The sequence below is a fragment of the Gopherus flavomarginatus genome (assembly GCF_025201925.1).
Source record: "Gopherus flavomarginatus isolate rGopFla2 chromosome 11 unlocalized genomic scaffold, rGopFla2.mat.asm SUPER_11_unloc_1, whole genome shotgun sequence".
NCBI classification, from domain to species: domain Eukaryota; kingdom Metazoa; phylum Chordata; order Testudines; family Testudinidae; genus Gopherus; species Gopherus flavomarginatus.
Genome location: NW_026114602.1, coordinates 639,854 through 662,732, shown reverse-complemented (window position 1 = coordinate 662,732; position 22,879 = coordinate 639,854). Strand labels below are relative to the sequence as shown.

The 22,879-nt window shown below is 42.7% G+C and overlaps 1 protein-coding gene and 1 pseudogene across 1 annotated transcript; both read right to left on the bottom strand.

Annotated features, from left to right (window-relative positions):
- Positions 1-3,378: 3,378 nt before the first annotated feature.
- Positions 3,379-4,320, bottom strand: LOC127040917 (olfactory receptor 4D1-like; annotated as a pseudogene).
- Positions 4,321-20,819: 16,499 nt separating this feature from the next.
- On the bottom strand, positions 20,820-21,794 carry LOC127040907 (olfactory receptor 10A4-like). The gene has a single exon (XM_050935450.1). The coding sequence runs from the start codon at positions 21,792-21,794 to the stop codon at positions 20,820-20,822; it is 975 nt and encodes a 324-aa protein (XP_050791407.1).
- Between the last annotated feature and the right edge of the window lie 1,085 nt (positions 21,795-22,879).

Genomic DNA, 22,879 nt, shown 5'->3' with positions numbered 1-22,879 from the left:
GTTTCTTCATCGAAATGTTACTTTTTAAGACTTCTGAAAGCATGCTCTCTTCTAGTTCTCAGGTTATGAATGGCATCGGCCATAGGTTAGGTGCAGCCAGCTGGGCAGCCTCATCTGCCCTGAGGGCCTCAGCAAAAGTCACACATCCAATCCCAAACACCTAGGCATTGGTGCAGTATACAGGGAAGCTGAGGTACACACAGTATTAGTACAGAACAGTAAGACTCACATGCAACATAACAAGGGGAAAAGCCCACTTAGTCACACAGCCTTTTCAACCTTTTAAAAGGGTATGATATATTTTGTACAAAGTATGCCTTGTGAGGTATCATTTGAAAGCTCATAGAATCATAAAACTGGAAGGGACCCCAAGAGCTAATCTAGTCCAGTCCCCTGCACTCATGGCAGGACTAAGGATTATCTAGACCATCCCTGACAGGTGTTTGTCTAACCTGCTCTTAAAAATCTCCAATGATGGAGATGTCCCAACTTCCCTAGGCAATTTATTCCACCCTGAGAGTTAGGAAGTTTTTTCTAATGTCCAACCTAAACATCTCTTGCTGCAATTTAAGCCCATTGCTTCTTGTCCTATCCTCAGAGGTTATGAAAAACATTTTTTCTTCCTCTTCTTTGAAACAATCTTTTACATACTTGAAAACTGTTATCATGTCCCCTCTCAGTCTTCTCTTTTCCAAACTAAACAAACACACTTTTTTTCCATTTTCCCTCATAGCTCATGTTTTCTAGACCTTTAATCATTTTTGCCACTCTTATCTGGACTCTCTCCAATTTGCCCACATTCCTCCTGAAATGTGGTGCCCAAAACAGGACACAGTACTCCAACTGAGGCCTAATCAGTGTGAAATAGAGTGGAAGAATTACATACCCATACCAGTCCCCAACCTCTCTCAATTCACTGGGTTTTGGAACTCATGTCCCTTGTCTAGCGAGTGCTGCTTAGTTGACGGTGAGGTCCTCTGTCATAAAACAGGTTCATAGTCCCTCATTCATATAATCAGGGTAAGAACACTTTATTCCTCCTGCCTCAATAACAAAGAAATTGAGGATCCCACAGCTGTCAAAGTGACCATTTTAGGCTGCCGTAGGCTATGCTAGGCGGGATGGGTGTTCCTATGCAAACAAGATCAGACCCTGAAATTCTTTTCCACACTCGCCATAATTCACCACCAGATGTCAGAGTAGAGCTCATCCTGACTTTGCTTACACAAAGAAAACCTGATTTTTTTTCTTTAGAAAAAAATAGAAATTTCAGTGAGAACTGATTTTTTGAAGAAATTTTCAAGGGGAAATATCAGATGAGTTTGCAAAATGAAAAGTTAAAAACAAAGGAATTGGAAAGTGTCAAGGAAAAAGCCAACCTTTTTGAGTGAAACATTTAGTCAATAATTATCTTATTCTTGACATTTCAAAAGGTCAGTACTTTTGGCATTTTTGTTGTGTTGAAAATAAGATGACAGTGAAATAATAGAAAGAAGCCCATTTATGTGTTCTTGTTATGAGCAGAGGTGTGAGCGTGTGTGTGTGTGTGTGTGTGCACGCCCGTGTGCATGTGTAAAAGACTAGCTCTAGGCCTGGTAAGAAACAGGGAGAGACAAGAGCAAAAGGAAGAAAGCAAAGCAGCAGTCTGTAAGTACAGTGTGAACCTGGGAAGAGCCTACAAGGAGGTTCTGGGCTTGCAGATGAACTAAGCTTGGATCTGTAAACTAAGAAACTACTCCTTTTGTCTTTGGTTCCTCCTCCTACAGAGAACAAGAATTTGTACATCCCTTGTAAATAAACAAGACTGCATCACAGGAAGTACCAGATTTTATCGTCATTTTCTACCTCCAGCTGGAATGAGTTGCCAGGCCCCAAACTCTGGCTATCCACTTGTATCAAAAAGGGGTAACATATCCAAACTCATGTTATTGAGATCAACGCAGGGGTAAACAGGTGAAATCTAATGGTTTGTGATATACAGGTAAGACCATGTGATCTCTTGGTCCATTTTGGGCTTATACTCTAGGAATCTATGGCTTTATAGAGCTGCTCTCCACTATGTTGGCATCTGGTTCTAACAGATTGTAGCACATTGATTATTTCCCCCTAAAAGGTTGGACCGACACAAAAAGGAAATAACCATGGTGACATAATGACACTTGAGAAGCGTAATTTGACATTGATAAGAGGAAGCCATTTCCCCTTCTGGATTAACACCCACCAAAAAATAACCCAGATATTCATCCAGGGTCATAAAATGCAATATATAAAGTACAGGAGGAAAAAGACATACAACCAGCAGCCAGCTACTCTGTATTAATGAATTTATGGAAATTAATACCCTCAAAGAACACACAAGAAACATGAATATGCAATTGTTTGCTTAATTGAGACTAAAAGCTTTATAATACAATGTAGAAAGCCCAAGTTTTAGAAGAATGTTAACATTGATGGACCCACTAATTAATGAAAATGACACCTCTAAGGGTCTGCTTCTCATTGGTTGGCCAAGCCTATGAAGGTTTCACAATCAACTCGACAGCATTTTTCTGTCTGTCTGTCTATATACTCTGAAAACTTTTAAATAGCACATCTGATCAGTTCCAAAATTTCAGGGACTGTTTTAGGAATCAAAGGCAGACTTAGAACCACTGCTATGGGGAAAGAATGGAAGCCCTGGTATTGGAGGAGGGCAGGATGAGGGGCACAAAGAACTTCTGGTGAAGGGGAGATTGGTGGAGCTCCAGGGAGGAAGGCTAAAACCACATCTATTTGTGTAACTATTCACACAAATTATTACCAAATACTTCATCTATGGTAATTCACTCTACTTAAGCTCAGGAAAATATATAAGAAATGTAGTCATAAGGGCTAGAGAAAATATGGAGGTATAGTGATGCCCTAAGGTTATCAGATAGAAATATTACAACATGTTAGGAGAAAATAAATAGATCTTTCAAGATTACTAAAGTTAGGCTACGTTTTGATCTCATAGCTATAGTACAAAGTTGGTTATTGACTCCGGGAAGGACCGATTCACTATTATTGCTAGTAGTCAGATCTGTGAGAGCTCATGTTTGGAGAAGGACAGATCCACCAACATTAGTAGCATGGAGAAATAAAGTATAGGAAATCCTTCCAGTGGAGAAAATGGCAGAGATCCCTAGCTCAGGGTCAAGTAGAATGCATAAGGAATTAATATCATGTTTGGCAGCTGAACATCAAGAATAAAAACTTCATGTTAAGAGGCTCACCAATGCAATTTTTCCCCATGTCACATACAGGAATTATGAATGAAAACATTTAATATGATGGGAAGTTCATGCAAGATAATTATTACAAAATGGAAAAAAAGCTCATACAAGATAAATTCCATCTTTATAATTTCCTCTGTGAGAAAAAGATTCTTCTCATCAGTTTCCTGATGGTTTTTTTCATCTCGGCATTTTTCAGAGTGTAGATCATTGCATTCATCATTGGGGTGATTAGGGTGAAAAAGACTGAGGCCAACTTGTCCATGAGGAATTTCCGGAAGGGCCAAGCATAGATGAAGGTGGAAGGTATGAATTGTAAACACACAACTGTGATCTGGGTTCCACAGGTGGACAGAGCTTTGCGCTTCCCATCTGTGACGTGTTTCTTTATCTTGACTAAGATGATGGTGTATGAAATGAGCAGGATGATGAACATTACTATGACAAGCATCCCACTGTTGGAGACCATCAGCAACTCAACCAAGTAGGTGTCAGTGCAGGCCAGTTTGATGACTTGTGGGACATCACAGTAGAAATAATCCAGGATGTTTGGACCACAAAATGGCAACTGGAGGACCAGTGTGATCTGAACAATTGAGTGAGCCAATCCACCCATCCATGCCCCTGCCACCAGGCCCACACACACACCCTGGTTCATGATATTCAAGTAACACAATGGTTTATAGATAGCTACATACCGATCAACTGCCATCAACACAAAAACAAAAATTGCAGCACCAGCGAAGAAGTGGAAGAAGAACATCTGGAGGATGCACTCATTGAATGAGATGACTCTGTGCTGGGAGAGGAGACCCAACAGCAATTTGGGAGCAGTGACTGATGAGTCGCTGACATCTAGGAAAGCCAAGCTGGCCAGCAGAAAGTACATGGGGGTGTGGGGCTGGTGCTCAGTTATCACTGTGATGATGATGATAACGTTTCCCACCCAGGTTGTAAGGTACACTATGAAGAAGATGATGAAGAGACATCGCTGAATCTCAGGACTCTAGGTGAGTCCCAAAAGGACAAATTCTATCACTGTGGAGCTGAGGTTCTGCTGTTCCATTTACTAGCCTCAAAACATGCCTACAGAGGCAACTGTAATGATTAATATGAAGAAGTTCTTATTACTCCCTCCTTAAATTACTAATGTTAAGTAAGTGTTAACTCCTCTTAACTGAATTTGGTTTAGGAATTTTCTTAGCTCACTAAATTCAGTCAGCCTCAATGGAGGGCAACCCTGCTTCAGCAGACCCTAGGAGCTACACCAGTGGTCATCCTCAGTTCTGAGGTAATTGGGAGTGAAGGAGAGCAGCCTGCAATTCAAGCTCATGTCTAACTGCTGTATCCATTCACCTTCCTGCAGTTCTGATGCTGCACATCTCCTGAGGCCTAGAGGGTCAGGGTTGAGTTGAATGTGGGTTTCAGAGAGTGCTTTTAAATTGGACTTCTCAGAGTCCAATGGTTCTCAAAATGCAGATCACAAAGAAGTGTCAGGAGATCATGATGACCAAAATGCCCTTCCTATATTCACAAGCGGCAGGGAAGTCCCAGGTAGCTCCTGGTCTAGACTGAAGAGGAATTGGATTGAAAATGTTGAGAACCACTGATTTATGGGATTCACATACCCAACCTGTGGCCTTGATATGAGAGGTATTGAGCATCTGTAGCCCACATTAACAAAACAATGGTAGTTGTCCCCTTCTAGAGGCTACAAGAAGAGAAGGAATTAAATCTTATTCTCTTTAGCAGAAATTGCATGCGTTCCCCACATCTGAAATAAATATAGTTACTGTAATGAGATGGCCATGGATTTTGGTGCTTAATTTTAAATATCTCTATTTAAAAGCTGTGAACACTAAAATATTTCCATGAATGAATCGAGATATAAATATTGAACACTACTGTGGGGTTATGGATGCTCAGCTCCCATTAACATTTTCAAAAATCTGTAGAAGTAGTTGGCAAAAAAATGTTCCCAATAATGTTCCCAAGAAATTGTCAGTATTTCTAATTTTTCATGGTTAAATTTCTAAAGCAAGAAAATGAAAATGTTCGCATCATTGGTAATCAAATCCCATTTTTCATTTAATTTGTAAATAAGGATTTGTTTTTATTTAATTTCAAATTGAAATTTAACTTTTATCTTTAATTCTTTTTTATTGGTGGGGAGTCAAACATATTTGAAATCTGTTGTTATGAAGAATACTATCAGTACCTGGCTCTTTATATCTAAAGACCTCAAAGTGCTTTACAAAGGAGGTTGGTATCATTATACCTGTTCAACAAATGCAGAACAGAGGCACAGGCAGGTGAAGTAAGTTGTGCAAGGTCCCCCAGACAGACATTGAAAAAGCCAGGAAAAGAACAGAGACCTCTGCAGTCCTGGTTCCATGCTCACTCCACTAGGCCATGATACTTTCAGTCTCACACCATTCCCCCATTTTATCTCTTTTTTTCATTACTTCAAGATTTTCCTCTCCAAACATTGGGTTTTGAGGAAAGGGTATATTTCTACAGGGAATAGATTTTGCCAAAGGATGTCAGCCACCCTGAAATGTCTCCTCCTTTATGGATAGGGCCATGTTACTATGTGAACATAGGAACGGCCGCACTGGATCAGACAAAAAGTCAATTTAGCCAAGTATCCTGTCTTCCGACAGTGGCCAATGCCAGGTGCCCCAGAGGGAATGAACAGAAGAAGTAATCATCAAGTAATCCACATGTGCTCTAGGGGTGATGACTCTGTGAGTAAAATACTGGCCTCAGACTGGAGATTTGAGTTAAATTTTTGCCCTGCCATGGATACCTTCTGGGACTCTGGGTAACTCACATCTGCACTCAGTCTATGATTTTCAAGGAGTAAGAGAGTTAGGCACAGGGAATCTCATTCAGGTTTTATCCACAGATCAGGGCACTTCCCTGGTTTTTTTCCAGTTTTCACGCCCCTGATCCAGAGATAAAACCTTTCAGATCAGAGCAGCACTGACCCCCTGCCATAGGAAACGCCTGGTCAGACAGAGCTAGTCATATAATTTTGGGTGGTAAAGGGTCTATGGATTGCTCTCCTTCTAACTCACTTAGGTTCCTGTAAGATCCAAGCCAATATATGAGCTCACCAGTGCCCACTTCCTCTCTGCAGTAACAATGCCTAATGCTAGTACCACACTGTAGATCTTATACAACAAGAATCATTACCTCACTCAACCTCTGTGCTGTTGATCTCAGAACCGACCTCCTCCAAACAATTGAGAATGATCTGGGGAAGTCACATCTCACAGCTGAACCTTGCTCTTCTTACTGCCTGGAGCAGGGAACCTGGTTCCAAACAGGAGAGAGTGGTGGAAATCTACCCCTTATATCCCATCTGAGCCATGCACCAAGACTGGTGCTAGAATCAAAGACTCCCTGAAATCCCCCTGAGCTTTTTACTGAGCCAGATCAAGAGAGTTGCTGCTTCAGAGATTTGAGAATTCAATCTCAAGTGAAATGATTAATAAGTTCCTGGAGTTTTTCATTTTATTTATATTTCTTTTTAGCCACTCAAACTGAACAAGTTTTTGAAATTGACTAGATGGATTGAGCCTGAGACAAAGAGGCTCTATGGGGCACAGTGGCTGCTTACGTTGACCGAGCTGTCAAAGTCTTTTCACTTCAATTTGGTTCCCACCAACATAAGTGCCTCGCCACACTGATTTAATAACACCACCTCCCTGAGTGTCATAGAGTCATGGGCAATGTAATTGATGCATTGTAGACACTGAAACATCAACTGTTATTGGTGTCCTGGAGTTGTCCCACAACGCCCACCACTGACCATTCTAGTCACCATTGTGAATTCAGCTGCCCAGGGTTCAGGTGGACAGGAAGCCCCTCCTCCCCTTTAAAGCCCTGGAAATTTTTGAAATTATTTTTTGCCTGATAAGGAGAGCCCACCTAGCAGCTCTCCTTTGTTCTGTATAACTGCCCTGTTGACTATACCAGCTACATGTTCCAAACGCATTCCTGCCTGTAGTATGCAGAAGATATTGGATTTCTTGGGCCTGTGGGGAGAAAAGGCTGTGTAAACACAACTCGGATCCAGACATAGAAATGTGAACATCTACAAAGCATCCCTCAGTCAGGAGCGGTGCCAGGGTTTCTGGTGCCCTAGGCAGAATTCAGGGGAAGGCATTTTGTGCTTTCCCCACAGGGTGCGCGGGAGCTTCCGGTTCCACTCTCATTGCGCCGCCGAACAGGGACCCTCTGCCAAAATGCCACAGGCAACAGAGGCAGTCATTGAGCTGCTCAATTGCCTGCCACTGTTTTCCGCTGCACTAAGGTTGGCAGAAGGTCCTTCTTCGGCGGCGCAATGGAAGCGGAACCGGAAGCTCCCATGCACCCCGTGGGGAGCTCACAAAATGCTGCCCCCTGAATCCTGCCACCCTAGGGACCGCCTAGGGTCGCCTAATGGAAGAGTCAGCCCTGCCTCAGTCATCTAACTCTGGGTTGAGCTCTTTTATAGCCCTTGTATCTGGCTGTTCAAATTCAGCAGACAGCCACGCCACCTCCACCCCAATGGAAACTTCTCCCCCTTCACTTCACAGATGTTATGAAGGACACAGGAGGCAGCTATAACCAGTGGGATACTTTTCTCCCTGAGTTCCAATCTTGTAAAGTATCAGAGGGGTAGCCATATTAGTCTGGATCTGTAAAAAGCGACAGAGTCCTGTGACACCTTATAGACTAACAGATGTATTGGAGCATAAGTTTTCATGGGTGAAGTGGGTATTCACCCATGAAAGCTTATGCTCCAATACATCTGTTAGTCTATAAGGTGCCACAGGACTATTTGTCACTTTTTACCAATCTTGTAAGTAAATAACATCAGTGTCCCTTCAGATGACCAAGGGCCCATTCATCTTTCATTCTATGTCTGTAGCTGAAGCAGTTCTTGGTGCTGTTAAGGTGGCTGGTGTATGGCTTCATGAGCCATGGAAGCAAGGGGTTGCCCAGGATGACTATTGGCATTTCAACATTCCCAATGGCAATCAGTTGCTCAGGTTAGAAAGTCTCTGCTTGCACCTTTTTGAACGGGCCTGTGTTCTTAAATATGTGAGCATCATGCACCTTCTCTGACTAGCCAACACTGATGTTGGTGAAGCATCCCTGATGACCCATCAGCACTTGCATAGACATAGAAAAGTAACCCTTTCTGTTGATGTACTCTGTGGCAGGGTCGTCTGATGCTAAAATAGGGACACGTGCCATCTATGGACCCACAGCAGTTTGGGAATTTCTGCAAATTCATCTACTATGTCTTGCACATTGCCTAGAGTCACAGTCCTGCATAGCATGAGTCAATTAATGGCCCTGTACAGTTGCATGACAGAGGCTCCTGAAATGGATTTCCTGACTCCAAAATGATTCCTGATTGACTTGTGTTGCATATTTCCACAGTGCAATCATCATTCACTTCTCCGGTCAGTACGGCTTCATTTTGGTATCCTTGTGCTGAAGGGCTGAGGCGAGTTTGGTACACAGATGTGGAATATGGTCTTGCACATCCAAAAGCTCTGCAGCCACTGCTCATCTTCACAAACCTGCCTGACATTGATCCCACCAGTCAGTGCTTGTTTCTCAAGCCCAGAAGCACTGCTCTACAATCTCCAGCTGCTCCATGAACTCCAACAGTAACCTTGAATTGTTTCTTTCTAAGTCCCACAGCAAGCTAGCCCCTAAGGAATCATTATGTTCTCCATGGCTCCTCTGGCAGCTCCACAAATACTGAAGGATCAGGTGCCCTGAACTCGCGATGCTCATAACAATAGTGCAGATCTGTGCAGTCTCCGTGCTTCTGTCAGAGATGGTGGACAGTGAGGAAGAATATGCGCATTTATGGGACTTTGAAAAGAAGGTGTAAAATATTATGGGCTGCAGATGAAATTATGGGACAGAGAACATTGCATTATGGGAAGTTGACACTATGCTCCCAGTCATCCCGCAAAACTTGTTTCAGCTTCACCAGGCACTGTCAGAACTTCCCAAAAGATCCTGTGCTAGAAGGCAATGAGTTGCATGCTGGGATACCTACCCACGATGTACTGCTCTCTGAATTATTACAAGTGCTTCTGGTGAGGATGCGCACCACTGACACAAGAGTGTAGTGTGCACACGCCCAAGTGATTTAATAGCTGTGGCAGCTGTGTGCCAATGTAACTTACATTGACATAAATTTATAGTGTAGACATAGCCTTAGAAACATTGTCCTTTAGACAGCAAGGCTAAAAGAAGGATGAAAGGAAAGGACTCCTCAGCACACCCATCTGCAGCACTGGGGGCTCTGAGAGGTGTGACAGGGCCAGTTCATCTGAATAGGATGGTATCTACTGAATGAGAACACCCTATGGAGATGATACAGCCTGGGACAGCAGCTTTAAGATGTGGAAACAGCTCCATTCATCTCAGTGGTTGTTCTCCGCCCCCTCCTGAGTGTTTCAGAGTCTCTGATAGGTAGGAAGTTTCCCTGTTCTCAGCTCCCCACCCAAAAGGACAGGACCTCTCCAGATCCTGGCCACATAGGGAATAGGGAGAGGGCCTCAGCCCACCTTAGAGGGGCAAGAACCTCCCCTCCCAGGTATGGACACAGACCCAGGAAGGGAGAATGCTGGACTGATGGTTGCCCCGGCTGCTATTTTCACCTAGTCCTCCTGACACTCACCTCCTCCTCCCCCTGCCCAGTGTCACACTCCTCCATTCCCCAAATCCCCATGCCTCCCTCACCAGACCTCCCAACCTCTCTCCTATCTTGTGTCTCCATTTAGATTCATAGATTCTAGGGTCAGAAGGGACATTTGTCGCCCTCTTCATAAACCCCACCCCTCACTGTAGTCCAAACCTCTTTCTGCTAGTTCCCCCACTCCTCTGTCCTCCAATTACCATTCCCCTTCCAGGAAAGAATTGCATGTCTATTTTTTTACATCCAAAGAATGTGATTATAGCCCCCAAAATGAAACAGCCACCCAGAACTCACAAATTCACAGCCAGCAATCTCAGTGAGGTCTGTGATTCCTCCAGTCATTAGTAACTCTCAGTTTAACAGTACGAGGCAGCAGAAGAAAAGCATTTTGGGTGGGGTGTAACTTGTCAACCCCATGGTCACATGACCCAAATCTGGAACATTAACAGGACCTTGTGCCCCAATGACACACTGAATTTCAGATCAAACCATCTAACCATTTGAATTTTCGGAGCACTTAAAAGAGTTGCGGTTTAAAATATTTCAAATGGGCCTCATGGAAACCATCTATCTGTGTTTCTGTATTGGCGTCTACACACTGTAAAAGAGAATAACTTCTTAAACACGAATCTCAGTTTGGGTTCCTTAAAGATTTAGTAGGTGCCATGCGCTATCCCATGTTAAAAGTTGGCAGACAGAGACCATTTTGACCTTCAATACATCAAAAATTTGATCCCCAGGTCTGTGAAAAAATAAATAAATAAAATAAAATAAGGCCATTTTCTTAGGACTTATATATCCAGTACCTCCGGCTCAACTGACCTCAAATTTGGGTTGCTAACTTACCCTGCACTGTCCAGAGGAACACCATATTTAGTAAGAATGTAACTAAACTGCTGCCCCACTACAGCATTTTGTTAATGGCTGGGTACACATATCTCAGATTTCTGTCTATTAACCATGATCTTGGAATCTTCCATGAGGTTTAATATGGGCTAGTGGTGTTAAGAAATAAGAATCACAGATGAAAAGATAGACAACATTAGGCATTACAGGAAGGATATTTAGCTCATGTAAATTACCATAACTCCATAGCACTAAACTAATTCATCCCATCTTTGGAAATGGCAAAATTGACTGTCGCCAGGAAAAGGCAAGTCTACGTGATTGGAGACTCTTTACTGAGAAGAGTAGACAGGCCTGTAACTAGACCTGATCGGGAGAACAGAAGAGTGTGCTGTCTGCCAGGGGCTAAGATACAGGATGTGGACTTGAGGCTGAATACGATCTTAGCAGGAGCGGGAAAGAATCCGTTGATTATCCTTCATGTGGGAACGAATGACACGGCTAGTTACTCGCTGGACTGTATCAAGGAGGACTATGCCAGACTGGGGAAGAGGCTTAAAGACATCGAGGCTCAGGTGATCTTCAGTGGGATTCTGCCGGTTCCTAGAGCGGGGCGAAGAAGGAGTGACAAGATTATGGCGATCAACAGATGGCTCAGGGAGTGGTGTTATAAGGAGGGATTTGGGATGTACAGTCACTGGGAAGCATTTACGGATAGACAACTGTTCGCTCAGGATGGACTTCATCTCAGCAAGGAGGGAAATAGAACTCTAGGATGGAGGCTCGCCGACCTCATCAAGAGGGCTTTAAACTAGGAAGTTGGGGGAAATGGTTGGGAGATGTTCGGGAGATCTCCACGCCAGAATATAACCTGGAGAGGGAAGTAAACAAAGTGAGCGGAGATACTCTTGCGGCCCCAAGATTTGATCCAAGGAGGAATAGTGGAGTAGAAACCAGAGTAACAGGTGATGCTGGTGGTAGAAAGTTTGTGCACGACGGGGGAAAGAGTGTCACTGACACCAAACGCCGAAAATTAAAAGGTCTGTACACTAATGCGAGGAGCCTAGGTAACAAGATGGAGGAACTGGAGTTACTAGTGCAGGAAGTGAAGCCGGATATTATAGGGATTACCGAAACCTGGTGGAATAGTACTCATGACTGGAGCACGGGTATTGAAGGCTATGTGCTGTTTAGAAAAGACAGGAAGAAAGGCAAAGGTGGTGGAGTAGCCTTGTACATCAATGATGAAATTAAATGTAGCGAAATAAGAAGCGATGGAATGGATAAGACAGAGTCTGTCTGGGCAAAAATCACACTGGGTAAAAAAGCAACTAGAGCTTCCCCTGAGATAGTGCTTTGGGTGTGCTACAGACCGCCGGGATCGGATTGGGATATGGATAGAGACCTCTTTAATGTCTTTAATGAAGTAAACACAAAGGGGAAATGTATGATTATGGGGGACTTCAACTTCCCGGATATAGACTGGAGGACGAGTACTTGCAAGAATAATAGGGGTCAGATTTTTCTGGATGTGATAGCGGATGGATTTCTTCATCAAGTAGTTGAAGCACCTACAAGAGGGGATGCCATTTTAGATTTGGTGCTGGTGAGCAGTGAGGACCTCATAGAAGAAATGGTGGTAGGGGACAACCTTGGTTCGAGTGATCATGAGCTGATTCAGTTCAAACTAGATGGAAGGATAAACAAATGTAGATCTGGGATTAGGGTTTTTGACTTCTCGAGGGCTAATTTTAAAGAGTTAAGGAAATTAGTTAGGGAAGTGGATTGGACGGAGGAATTAGTGGATTTAAATGTGGAGGAGGCCTGGAATTACTTTAAGTCACAGCTGCGGAGACTGTCGGAAGCCTGCATCCCGAGAAAGGGGGAAAAAACCATGGGCAGGAGTTGTAGGCCAAACTGGATGAGCAAGCAACTCAGAGAGGGGATTAGACAAAAGCAGAAAGCTTACAGGGACTGGAAGGAAGGCAGGATCAGTAAGGAAAGCTACCTTGCTGAGGTCAGAACATGTAGGGATAAAGTGAGGAAGGCTAAAAGCCACATTGAACTGGAACTTGCAAAGGGAATCAAAACCAATAGTAAAAGGTTCTACAGCCACATAAATAAGAAGAGAACAAAGAAAGAAGAAGTGGGGCCGCTATACACTGAGGATGGAATGGAGGTTAAGGATAACCTAGACATGGCCCAACATCTAAACAAGTATTTTGCCTCAGTTTTTAATAAGACTAGTGAGGAACCTTGCGATGATGGAGGGATGATAAACGGGAATGTGGATATGGAAGTGGATATTACCGCAACTGAGGTAGAGGCCGTACTTGAACAGCTCGATGGGACGAAGTCGGAGGGCCCGGACAATCTCCATCCGAGGATATTAAAGGAACTGGCGCGTGAAATTGCGAGCCCGTTAGCGAGAATTTTTAAGCAATCGATAAACTCGGGGGTTGTGCCATATGACTGGAGGATTGCTAATGTGGTTCCTATTTTTAAGAAAGGGAATAAGAGTGATCCGGGTAATTATAGGCCTGTTAGCTTGACATCTGTAGTATGTAAGGTCTTGGAAAAAATTTTAAGGGAGAAAGTAGTTAAGGACATAGAGGTCAATGGTAATTGGGACGAATTGCAACACGGATTTACTAAAGGTAGATCGTGCCAAACCAATCTGATCTCCTTCTTTGAGAAGGTGACGGATTACTTAGATAAAGGAAATGCGGTAGAAATAATTTACCTAGATTTCAGTAAGGCATTCGACACGGTTCCGCACAGGGAGCTGTTAGTTAAATTGGAAAAGATGGGAGTGAATATGAAAGTTGTAAGGTGGATAAGGAACTGGTTAAAGGGGAGACTCCAGAGGGTCATATTGAAAGGTGAACTGTCGGGCTGGAAGGAGGTCACCAGTGGAGTCCCTCAAGGATCGGTTTTGGGACCGATCTTATTTAACCTTTTTATTACTGACCTTGGCACAAAGAGCGGGAATGTGCTAATAAAGTTTGCGGATGACACGAAGCTGGGGGGTATTGCTAACACGGAGAAGGACAGGGATACTATTCAGGAAGATCTGAACCACCTTGTAAACTGGAGTAATAGAAATAGGATGAAATACAATAGTGAAAAGTGCAAGGTCATGCATTTAGGAATTAATAATAAGAATTTTGGATATACGTTGGGGGCGCATCAGTTGGAAGCGACGGAGGAGGAGAAGGACCTTGGGGTATTGGTTGATAGCAGGATGACTATGAGTCGACACTGTGATACGGCTGTTAAAAAAGCCAATGCGATTTTGGGATGCATCAGGCGGGGTATTTCCTGCAAGGATAAGGAGGTGTTAGTACGTTATATAAGGCGTTGGTGAGACCCCATCTGGAATACTGTGTGCAGTTCTGGTGTCCCATGTTCAAGAAGGATGAATTCAAACTGGAACAGGTTCAGAGACGGGCTACAAGGATGATCCGAGGAATGGAAAAACTGCCTTATGAAAGGAGACTCAAAGAGCTTGGCTTGTTTAGCCTGGCCAAAAGAAGGCTGAGGGGGGATATGCTTGCTCTATATAAATATATCAGAGGGGTTAACGTTAGGGAGGGAGAGGAATTATTTAAGTTTAGTACTAATGTAGGCACGAGGACGAATGGGTATAAACTGGATATTAGGAAGTTTAGACTTGAAATTTGACGTAGGTTTCTGACCATTAGGGGAGTGAAGTTCTGGAATAGCCTTCCGAGGGAAGTAGTAGGGGCAAAAGACTTTCCTGGCTTTAAGACAAAGCTTGATAAGTATATGGAGGAGATGTTATGATAGGATCGTTAATTTGGGCAATTGATCTTGAATTACCACCAGACAGGTCTGCTCAATGGTCTGCGGGGAGATGTTGGATGCGATGGGTACTGAGTTGCTGCAGAGAATTCCTTCTTGGGTGCTAGCTGGTGACTCTTGCCCACATGCTCAGGGTTTAGCTGATCGCCATATTTGGGTTCGGGAAGGAATTTTCCTCCAGGGCGGATTGGCAGGTGCCCTGGAGGTTTTTCGCCTTCCCCTGCAGCGTGGGGCAAGGGTCGCTTGCTGGTGGTTTCTCTGCAGCTTGAGGTCTTCAAACCATTTTTGAGGATTTCAATAACTCGGTCCTGGGATGGGGGTTGTTATAAAATTGGATGGGTGGGGTTCTGTGGCCTGCCTTGTGCAGGAGGTCAGACTAGATGATCAGATTGGTCCCTTCTGACCTATGAGTCTATGAGTCTATGAGACTATATGGGGTTATGTCTGGTTTACAGCAGCTGGGAATCTGGCCACATTGATTTCAGTGGAACTGCAACAATTTACAAAAGGGAGAGAACTGACCCATTTAACCCAGTGGAGCTATGGATGTTTTATACCAGCTGGAGGTATGGACCCATTGACTCCAATGGAGCTACACTGGTTAACACACAGCTTCTGGTCCTTTATAGATATTCAATCTCTCTGAGATAACTACAACCCATATGAATTAAATGTTTTTAAAATGTCATGAACCATTGCACCTGCACCTAATGGTGTTTTGTTTTAGTGTTATCTGAGTAAAGGGAAAACTAGTAATTGCTGAGAAAGAAAGAAAGAAAGAAAGAAAGAAAGAAAGAAAGAAAGAAAGAAAGAAAGAAAGAAAAAGAAAGAAAAGTCGGGCCATTCATCCCAGTAGCAGTTGAAAATCAGATACAAAAAATCTCTGCAACACTGAATTCCTCCAACTTTCTGACTCAGTGGGACTGAATCACTGCATAGCCATTAACAGTTCCACTCTCGTAATTAATCCCATGCACAAAAAGCCATGGTAGGACAGATGAGTTAAAAACTTTTGACTCATCTTTGGTTCAGAATGACAGGCAAAGTTTATGGATCTGAAACTGTGTAACAGACTGGATCCCAAGCAGGTGTAAATCAGCCACAGCTCCATGGAAGACAATGGGACAGATCACCAGGTCATTTAAATCATTGTAGTTCCACTGAAATCCAAAAACTGGATCCTGAGTTGACATAAATAGTCCTAGCAACTCTGGAATCAGTTGAACTGTATCAGTTTACACAAGCTCGAGATCTGTCCCTTAGTTTTCAGTCTTTGACTCTGGTTACCTCTTATAGTGTGTCTGCACTGCAATTAAAAATCTGCCACTGGCAAACGCCAGCTGATTTGAGCTCACTGGGCTCAGGCTAACAAGTTTTTAATTGCAGTGTAGGCGCCTGGGCTTGGGCAGGAGCCTGGGATCCAGGACGCTGCGACGTGGGGCAGACAGGCCTATTACTTGTCCTAACAATCTCTTTTTGTCATAATGATATATTTCTGGATAGATAGATGGATAGATAGATAGATAGATAGATTCTCTGTTTGAAACTCTTCCAGGAGTCTGCTGCGTTACCTGGGAGTTTCAAATATTTGGGGGCTTTTAGATGCTCCATCTCCATGATGACTCCTTTATTCCTTCACCACAGTCCTCTTTTCTCTGTCCTCTCTTCTACCTCACTCTGTTACCATGTGTTGTGAATTCATCAGGAGGAGAAACATTCTGAAGTCTACAGTGTAACACATTATTAGAACTAAAACATGTTCCAAAAGCTAAAGGAGAGCCTAGAGCTCCGAGTTGTGTGTCTGGCAAAGGTGACACTAGAATGCTAGCCCCAGTCCAGTGCTCTGCTCTTAAAGACACAGAACATACTCCTAACACATACTAACCCTGGGCATCCACTTCCCCATCATACTCTACCGTCTACCCTGAAAGGACTGTGTGCAGCCCTGTACCTTTAACACCATGTTCTTAGTAACCCCTATGAAACCCTGTCCTGTCACACTCTGTGAAGTATCATTACTTCCCAATGTGCTCTCAGTTACTACTGTGCATGCCTGTTGACTTCAGAGCTTTGGCACTGATGTCCCTGGTGATAACTTTGTTTGTGATGTTGCTGATGATATTCCAGCCAGGAATAACATCTGTGCCCACCAGAGAGAAGACCTTCACTGAACCATAGTTTTTTATCCCCGCCGAGGACCTGGCCAATTGACTACACTGGAATGATGTTGATTTACACCAGCTGGGGATCAGTCTCATTGATCACAGTTTAGCTATGCTAATTTACATTAGCTCATTGATCTATGGCATCTGAGAATCTGATTCTTTATCATCAGCAGAGTGATTCCAATCTACAGCAGTGGTAGAGCTGTCCCATTAGTGTCAACAGAGCTGCACAAATTTACTCCAGCAGAGTACCTGGCCCTATGGAATATAATGGAGCTACACTGATTTATACTTACTGGGGAACTGGCTCATTGACTCCAATGGAGCTGTGCTAATTAACACCAACTTTCCTATGAGTTTCAAGGAAGCTACACTGATTTATGTTGTCAAGCATCACCAGTGTGGTGCTCTGCTCCATCTAATGTTGATATCAGTCGGTTGCACGTGTGTGTTCCCCCTGTGTGCTTCCCTGGCTCTGCAGATCGCTGGCACACCAGATTCTGAGAGAAACCCCAGCGATCACAGAATCTGCTAAGGTACAAAGGCACCCGGCCAGGTTTATTGCTAAATAAAACAGTCTCTAGCTCCCCGGATCAGATGTCTACAATTCTGCTAGTACATATGTGCTCCCTGATAACTGACTGGCTTAGTTAATGGTGGGATTTACCAGTGCCCTCCTTGGCCAGACAAAGACAACACCTCAGGGATGCATTCTTATACATAGATACAAAAAAGTGTCCTGATGTATTGAGGTACAACCCCTCTATGTAGCAAGGTGCCTCCTTTCGCCTTGTACATGTTGGTTCGATTAAAACAACCTCATTCATCATCAAAAAGAATAAGGAGTACTTGTGGCACCTTAGAGATTCACAAATTTATTTGAGCATAAGCTTTCTTCAATGGATGCATGTAGTGGAAAATACAGTAGTAAGATATATATATACACACATAGAACATGAAAAAAGGGGCGGATCCGTGGAGCCATCCATCTTTCCTTCTCCTCCCCCGCCCCCCGCACACACACACAATGTAGTTTCTGTGGGTGGAGGATGAAAGAACTCCACACTGCAAACCCTGGAATTGACCCAAAAGAGTGGAAAACACTCCCCTATAGTCCCAATCTCCCCAGTAGAGGAAGTAGAGGATGCAGAGCGGCAAACCTGGCAGTTGGAGAAGGGTGGGAACATTCTTCCATCAACCTAGCTACCATTACTCGGGGAGGTGGAGTTACAACAGTGACAGACGAACCCCTTCCATTGCTGTGGTATCTCCTAGGTAGAGCCTACACAATACATTATGGCAGCATAGCTGAGCTCTTACCTTTGTGCTCCCTTGAGACAAAACTCCCCCAAATGCAGATGGCCACCACAATGCATCACTTAAGAGCCAAATCCAATGCTCAACAGGTGTCTTTCTATTGACTTTAGTGAGTACTGGGTCAGACCCTAAAGGCCAGTTTTTCAAAAGTATTTAGGTGTCTACAGATGGAGGATATGTACCTAATGGGATTTACAAAGATTCATAAGGAGGTTAGACACCACATTATTTCAATAAAATGAGAGCTAGGTGCTAGGCACTGTTGAAAATCCCTCTAGGCACCTATGTGATCATTAGACACCTACATACCTTTAAAAATTAGGGCCATTAGGCACTTATAATGCAGATAGGCAATTAATGGGATTTTTCATAATCATTCAGGTGACTAAATCCCACCTCACTAGAAACCTTTTTGTATATTTGAATGCATTTCAAAATCTGGTTCTAGATCTGGTTAGGTGCTTTGAAAATCCTACAAGGTGCAACCTGGGAACTGACTTTCCATTTGATTGTTCAAATCCCTTAGCTGGCTTTGAAAATATTCAATTTGACTCATATATTACTTGAACAAGTTTATTAGAACCTCAGGCTCTCTGCCTTCAGGTTCAAAGGAAAGGAAAAATAATTTGGTTTAATTTAAGTTGTTGTATGGGTGTGAGGGCGCTGAGTGGTGGTAGTGGCTAGTGATATACTGGAGGTTGGACTAGATGATTTGATGGTCCCTTCTGGCCTTAAATGCTATGCTGCATGCTTATATTGCTAATTTGTTTTCTAGACCATCAAATAGTTTGTTTTTGTCCTGAAGAGACAAACAATAAATAATTGTACTTGATCAAGTTACTTTTTATTTACAGAACATTTCAACTGCCTTTGAGTGATAAATTTTTTTTCCTTACAGAGAGAAATACTTGAATTATTTTATTGTCAATTACAAACAAACAAACATTTTTCTTTCTTTCTTTCTTTCTTTCTTTCTTTCTTTCTTTCTTCTACATTATTGCGCCATAACCATACATGGAAATTTATAGTAAAATTAACAGAATAAAATAGTTCTCTGGGCAGTTTATGATCTATAGCTCAATTAAACACAGAACAAAAAAAAATAAATATGGAAGACATGGGGAAGATGATATTACTTGAAGATATTTGGGCATGTCTACCAAATAGCTGGAAGTTGAAGCTAGAAATAAATTGTATATTTTTAATTAACCATTGGAAAAAATTACTGAGGTATGTGGTGGATCCAATTAAGACTCTATGTTTTTTTTCTAAAAATTATGCTCTAGAAATTATTTTGGGGAAGTTCTATGGCCTATGTTATACCGGAGGTCAGACTAGATTATCACTGTGGTTCTTTCTGGCCTTAGGTTCTATGAATCTAGATAGACTCCAGACAAGATATATTATAAGTGTCAATGGGAGAAAATCCTATAAATGAAGTTACCCAATACTTTGCATTACAAGACCCTGCTTTTAATTCCTTATAACTTCCTAAAACTTTAACCATTTGAGCTGAATTTTTTCATGTTGGGTGTCTGCCTCAGTAGGAAATTTTCTTAAGAGTTCCACAAAAAAAAAAAGGTTCAGTCATTTCCAAGAAAGAGATTATGGGAAAATATATTGGTTCCCCTGTGTTAACAAAGGGGAAGAATTCTCTTTTCGGACACTCTAGCTCTGGTAGGCACTGAAGCAGAAAATGAAATATGAGGGGGGGAGGGGGGCACCCTGTTGTCAGGGATGCACCTTTTGCTGGTTCATGAAACAGCACCCAGGCTTGGCCAAGTTATGACCATTTGGAAGAATCTCGGTTTCCACATGCTCAATAGATGCTTCTTAGAGTTCTGGGCTTAGAGCTCCTATCCTTCCCCGCAGAGTGTGCTCCAGTTCCAGGCTAAACTGGCAATGTTGGACTTCCCTGGAAATTGCTGATATCACACTAGATGATTAAAATGGTCCCTTATTATCTTAAAATCGATTAATCTATGATATACACCATAATCTTAGAATCTGATCTGCTAGTAAAAAATGCCATGGAAGTCAAGAGCCATCTCTCAGAGTTGTTGCGTGACCTGACCATGTTAGGCATTGAAAAATCTATCCGTTTCTTATACAGGAAGCCTGCGTAAGTGCTGAGCAATGTTATTTAAAATTAGGCCAGAGGGAACGCCAACCCAACCCAAAACCTGAAATGCTGCACCGGGCAGCCAGAGCAGGAAAAGGGGAAGCCTAAATGGACTTTTCTGTAGAGCTGGTTGGAATTATTCAGGTATTAAAATCTTGGTGAATATTGTTAAATTTCAACAAACCAAGGTGAATATTTTATGAAATGTTTCTTACGTTAATTTGTTTTGTTTTGTTTTGTTTTGTTTTTTGCTTTGACATTTCAAATTTTGAAGATGTAAAATCAGGATACTACTTTGACTAATGATTCTCATTTGATTTTTCAAATATCTTTACATCTGGTCAAAAGGTTCTGACTATCAAAAGTTTGACAAAAGTTTATGTATTTCTTTGTTTATTTATTTCTTTCATTTTAAAAAAAGTTTCTCTTCCCATTTTCCAAACAGATTTAGAACAGGTCAAAGTTTTTCAAATGTCAAAATTCCAATTAAAAAAAGTGAATGTCATCGGAAGAAATTCAACAAAATATTTATGAATTTCCCTCATTCCCCTTGTTTTAACTAACTCTATCATTCATTCTCTGATTTCTCCAGTTGTGTGAAAGATACTCTTTTCTATTGTTTTTCTAAAAGCTCCCTTCACCTCTTTGTTCCTCAGAGTGTATATTATGGGGTTCAACACTGGGGTCACAACTGTGTACATGAGGGAAATAATTTGATCACTCTCTGGGGTGGAGATAGACTTGGGCCTCAGGTAGGTGAAAAGGGCTGTTCCATAGAACAAAGTCACCACCATGAGGTGGGAGGAGCAGGTGGAGAAGGCTTTACGCCTTCCCTCTGCTGATGGCAGCTTGAGGATGGTGGAGATAATGCAGATATAGGACACGGTTATCAACAAAAAAGGGCCCATGATGAACAAAACTGACACTGTCAAGACCACAATTTCGTTTTTGGATGTGTCAGTGCATGCCATCTTTACCACCGGTGGGATGTCACAGAAGAAGTGGTGGATGCGGTTGGAGCCACAGAAGGGCAGGCTGAAGATCCACGTGGTCTGAACTACTTCCACCGAGATGCCGATGGTCCATGAAGCAGCCACGAGCTGTGCACATACCCGACCACTCATGATGGTTCTGTAGTGCAAGGGGTTGCATATGGCTATGTAGCGGTCGTACGCCATGGCTGCTAGGAGGCAGCATTCTGTGAGGCCCAGGATGGTGAAGACATACATCTGTGCAGCGCAGCCCACAATGGTGATGGTCTTTTGCTCCACGAGAAGGTGAGCGAGCAGCTGAGGGACCACACTGCTGGTGTAGCAGACTTCCAAGAAGGACAGGTTCAGTAGGAAGAAATACATGGGGGTATGAAGTGATGGGTTTAGCTTTATAAGGAGGATAATGAGCAGGTTCCCCATCAGAATGACCAGGTAGGAGAGCAGAAACACCAGAAACAGAAGGATTTGAAGTCTTGTAAAGTATGAAAACCCCACCAGGATGAACACATCAGAAATGGTCTGGTTCTCATCAGGCTCTCTCTCAGAATATGTCATCTGCAGGGGTGAGAAAGAGAAAGACACTGGAGCTGAATCTGAAGAATACCATACATGTGCATATGAATCATACAATTCATACTGGTTTCCTATGTGTTGGGATGCTTCAGACAAAAACCTGCTGCAGTTCTATATGTAACTGGGCCCAATAATCATTGTAAACTGGTGTAGCTGTATTGGTATGACTGTGACGCTGCTCCCCATATTTTTCATAGTAATAGTATAATATGATTATGTCATAATCCTAATGTATTTTATTTAAAATAGGTTATATGGGGTATCATTAGTAAGGTTATGATTTACTGAATATGATTAGCTTATCAGTATGCATGTATCATTGTTGTATCTAAAGTTAGCAACATTGACTATACATCTGTACTACAAAAGTGTTTGCACCTGGGGAATGCCCACCAGACAGAATGCAGTCAGTCTGGCTGGCTAGCTGGGAACAAGTCAAAGGACCATTAGGAAGAACAATAGATCTTTGAAGATGCTAATCTCCCACCTTCCTGAGAAGCTTTCCAGGGATGCTACAAACTGCCTCTTATTTATGGCTGCTTTGACACTACAGGGTCATGTGTTCAAGTCACATGGTACTGGTTTCCATGATAAAACACCAGTATTTTTCCACTGAGGGGTATGGGAATCACATTGAAAGACAAAGGGCTCTGCCATATGTAAATCTTATTAAAGGGTGGGGGAGTGAGATAATCTGGATTCATTCTTCACTGAATCCCCGCCCAGGATGACTGCTGGAAACATCTAAGGAACAAAGATAAAGAGGGAGATAAGGATTGAGCCGAGGCTGAGAAGGTGTCTGACCTGTGAAAGAAATACCCGGAGTTTTAAACTGCACACAAGAGCAGCTTGCTTTCAAGAACCTCTGCAATCTGCCTAAATCAACATTTAGGGTAAGAAATTACTACTTGAAACCAGCTTCTTTAGTATATTAAGCTTATATTGTGTTTTTGTTTTATTTGCTGGCTAATCACAGAATCGTAGAAGATTAGGATTGGAAGAGACCTCAGGAGGCCATCTAGTCCAACCCCCTGCTCAAAGCAGGACCAACATCAACTAGATCATCC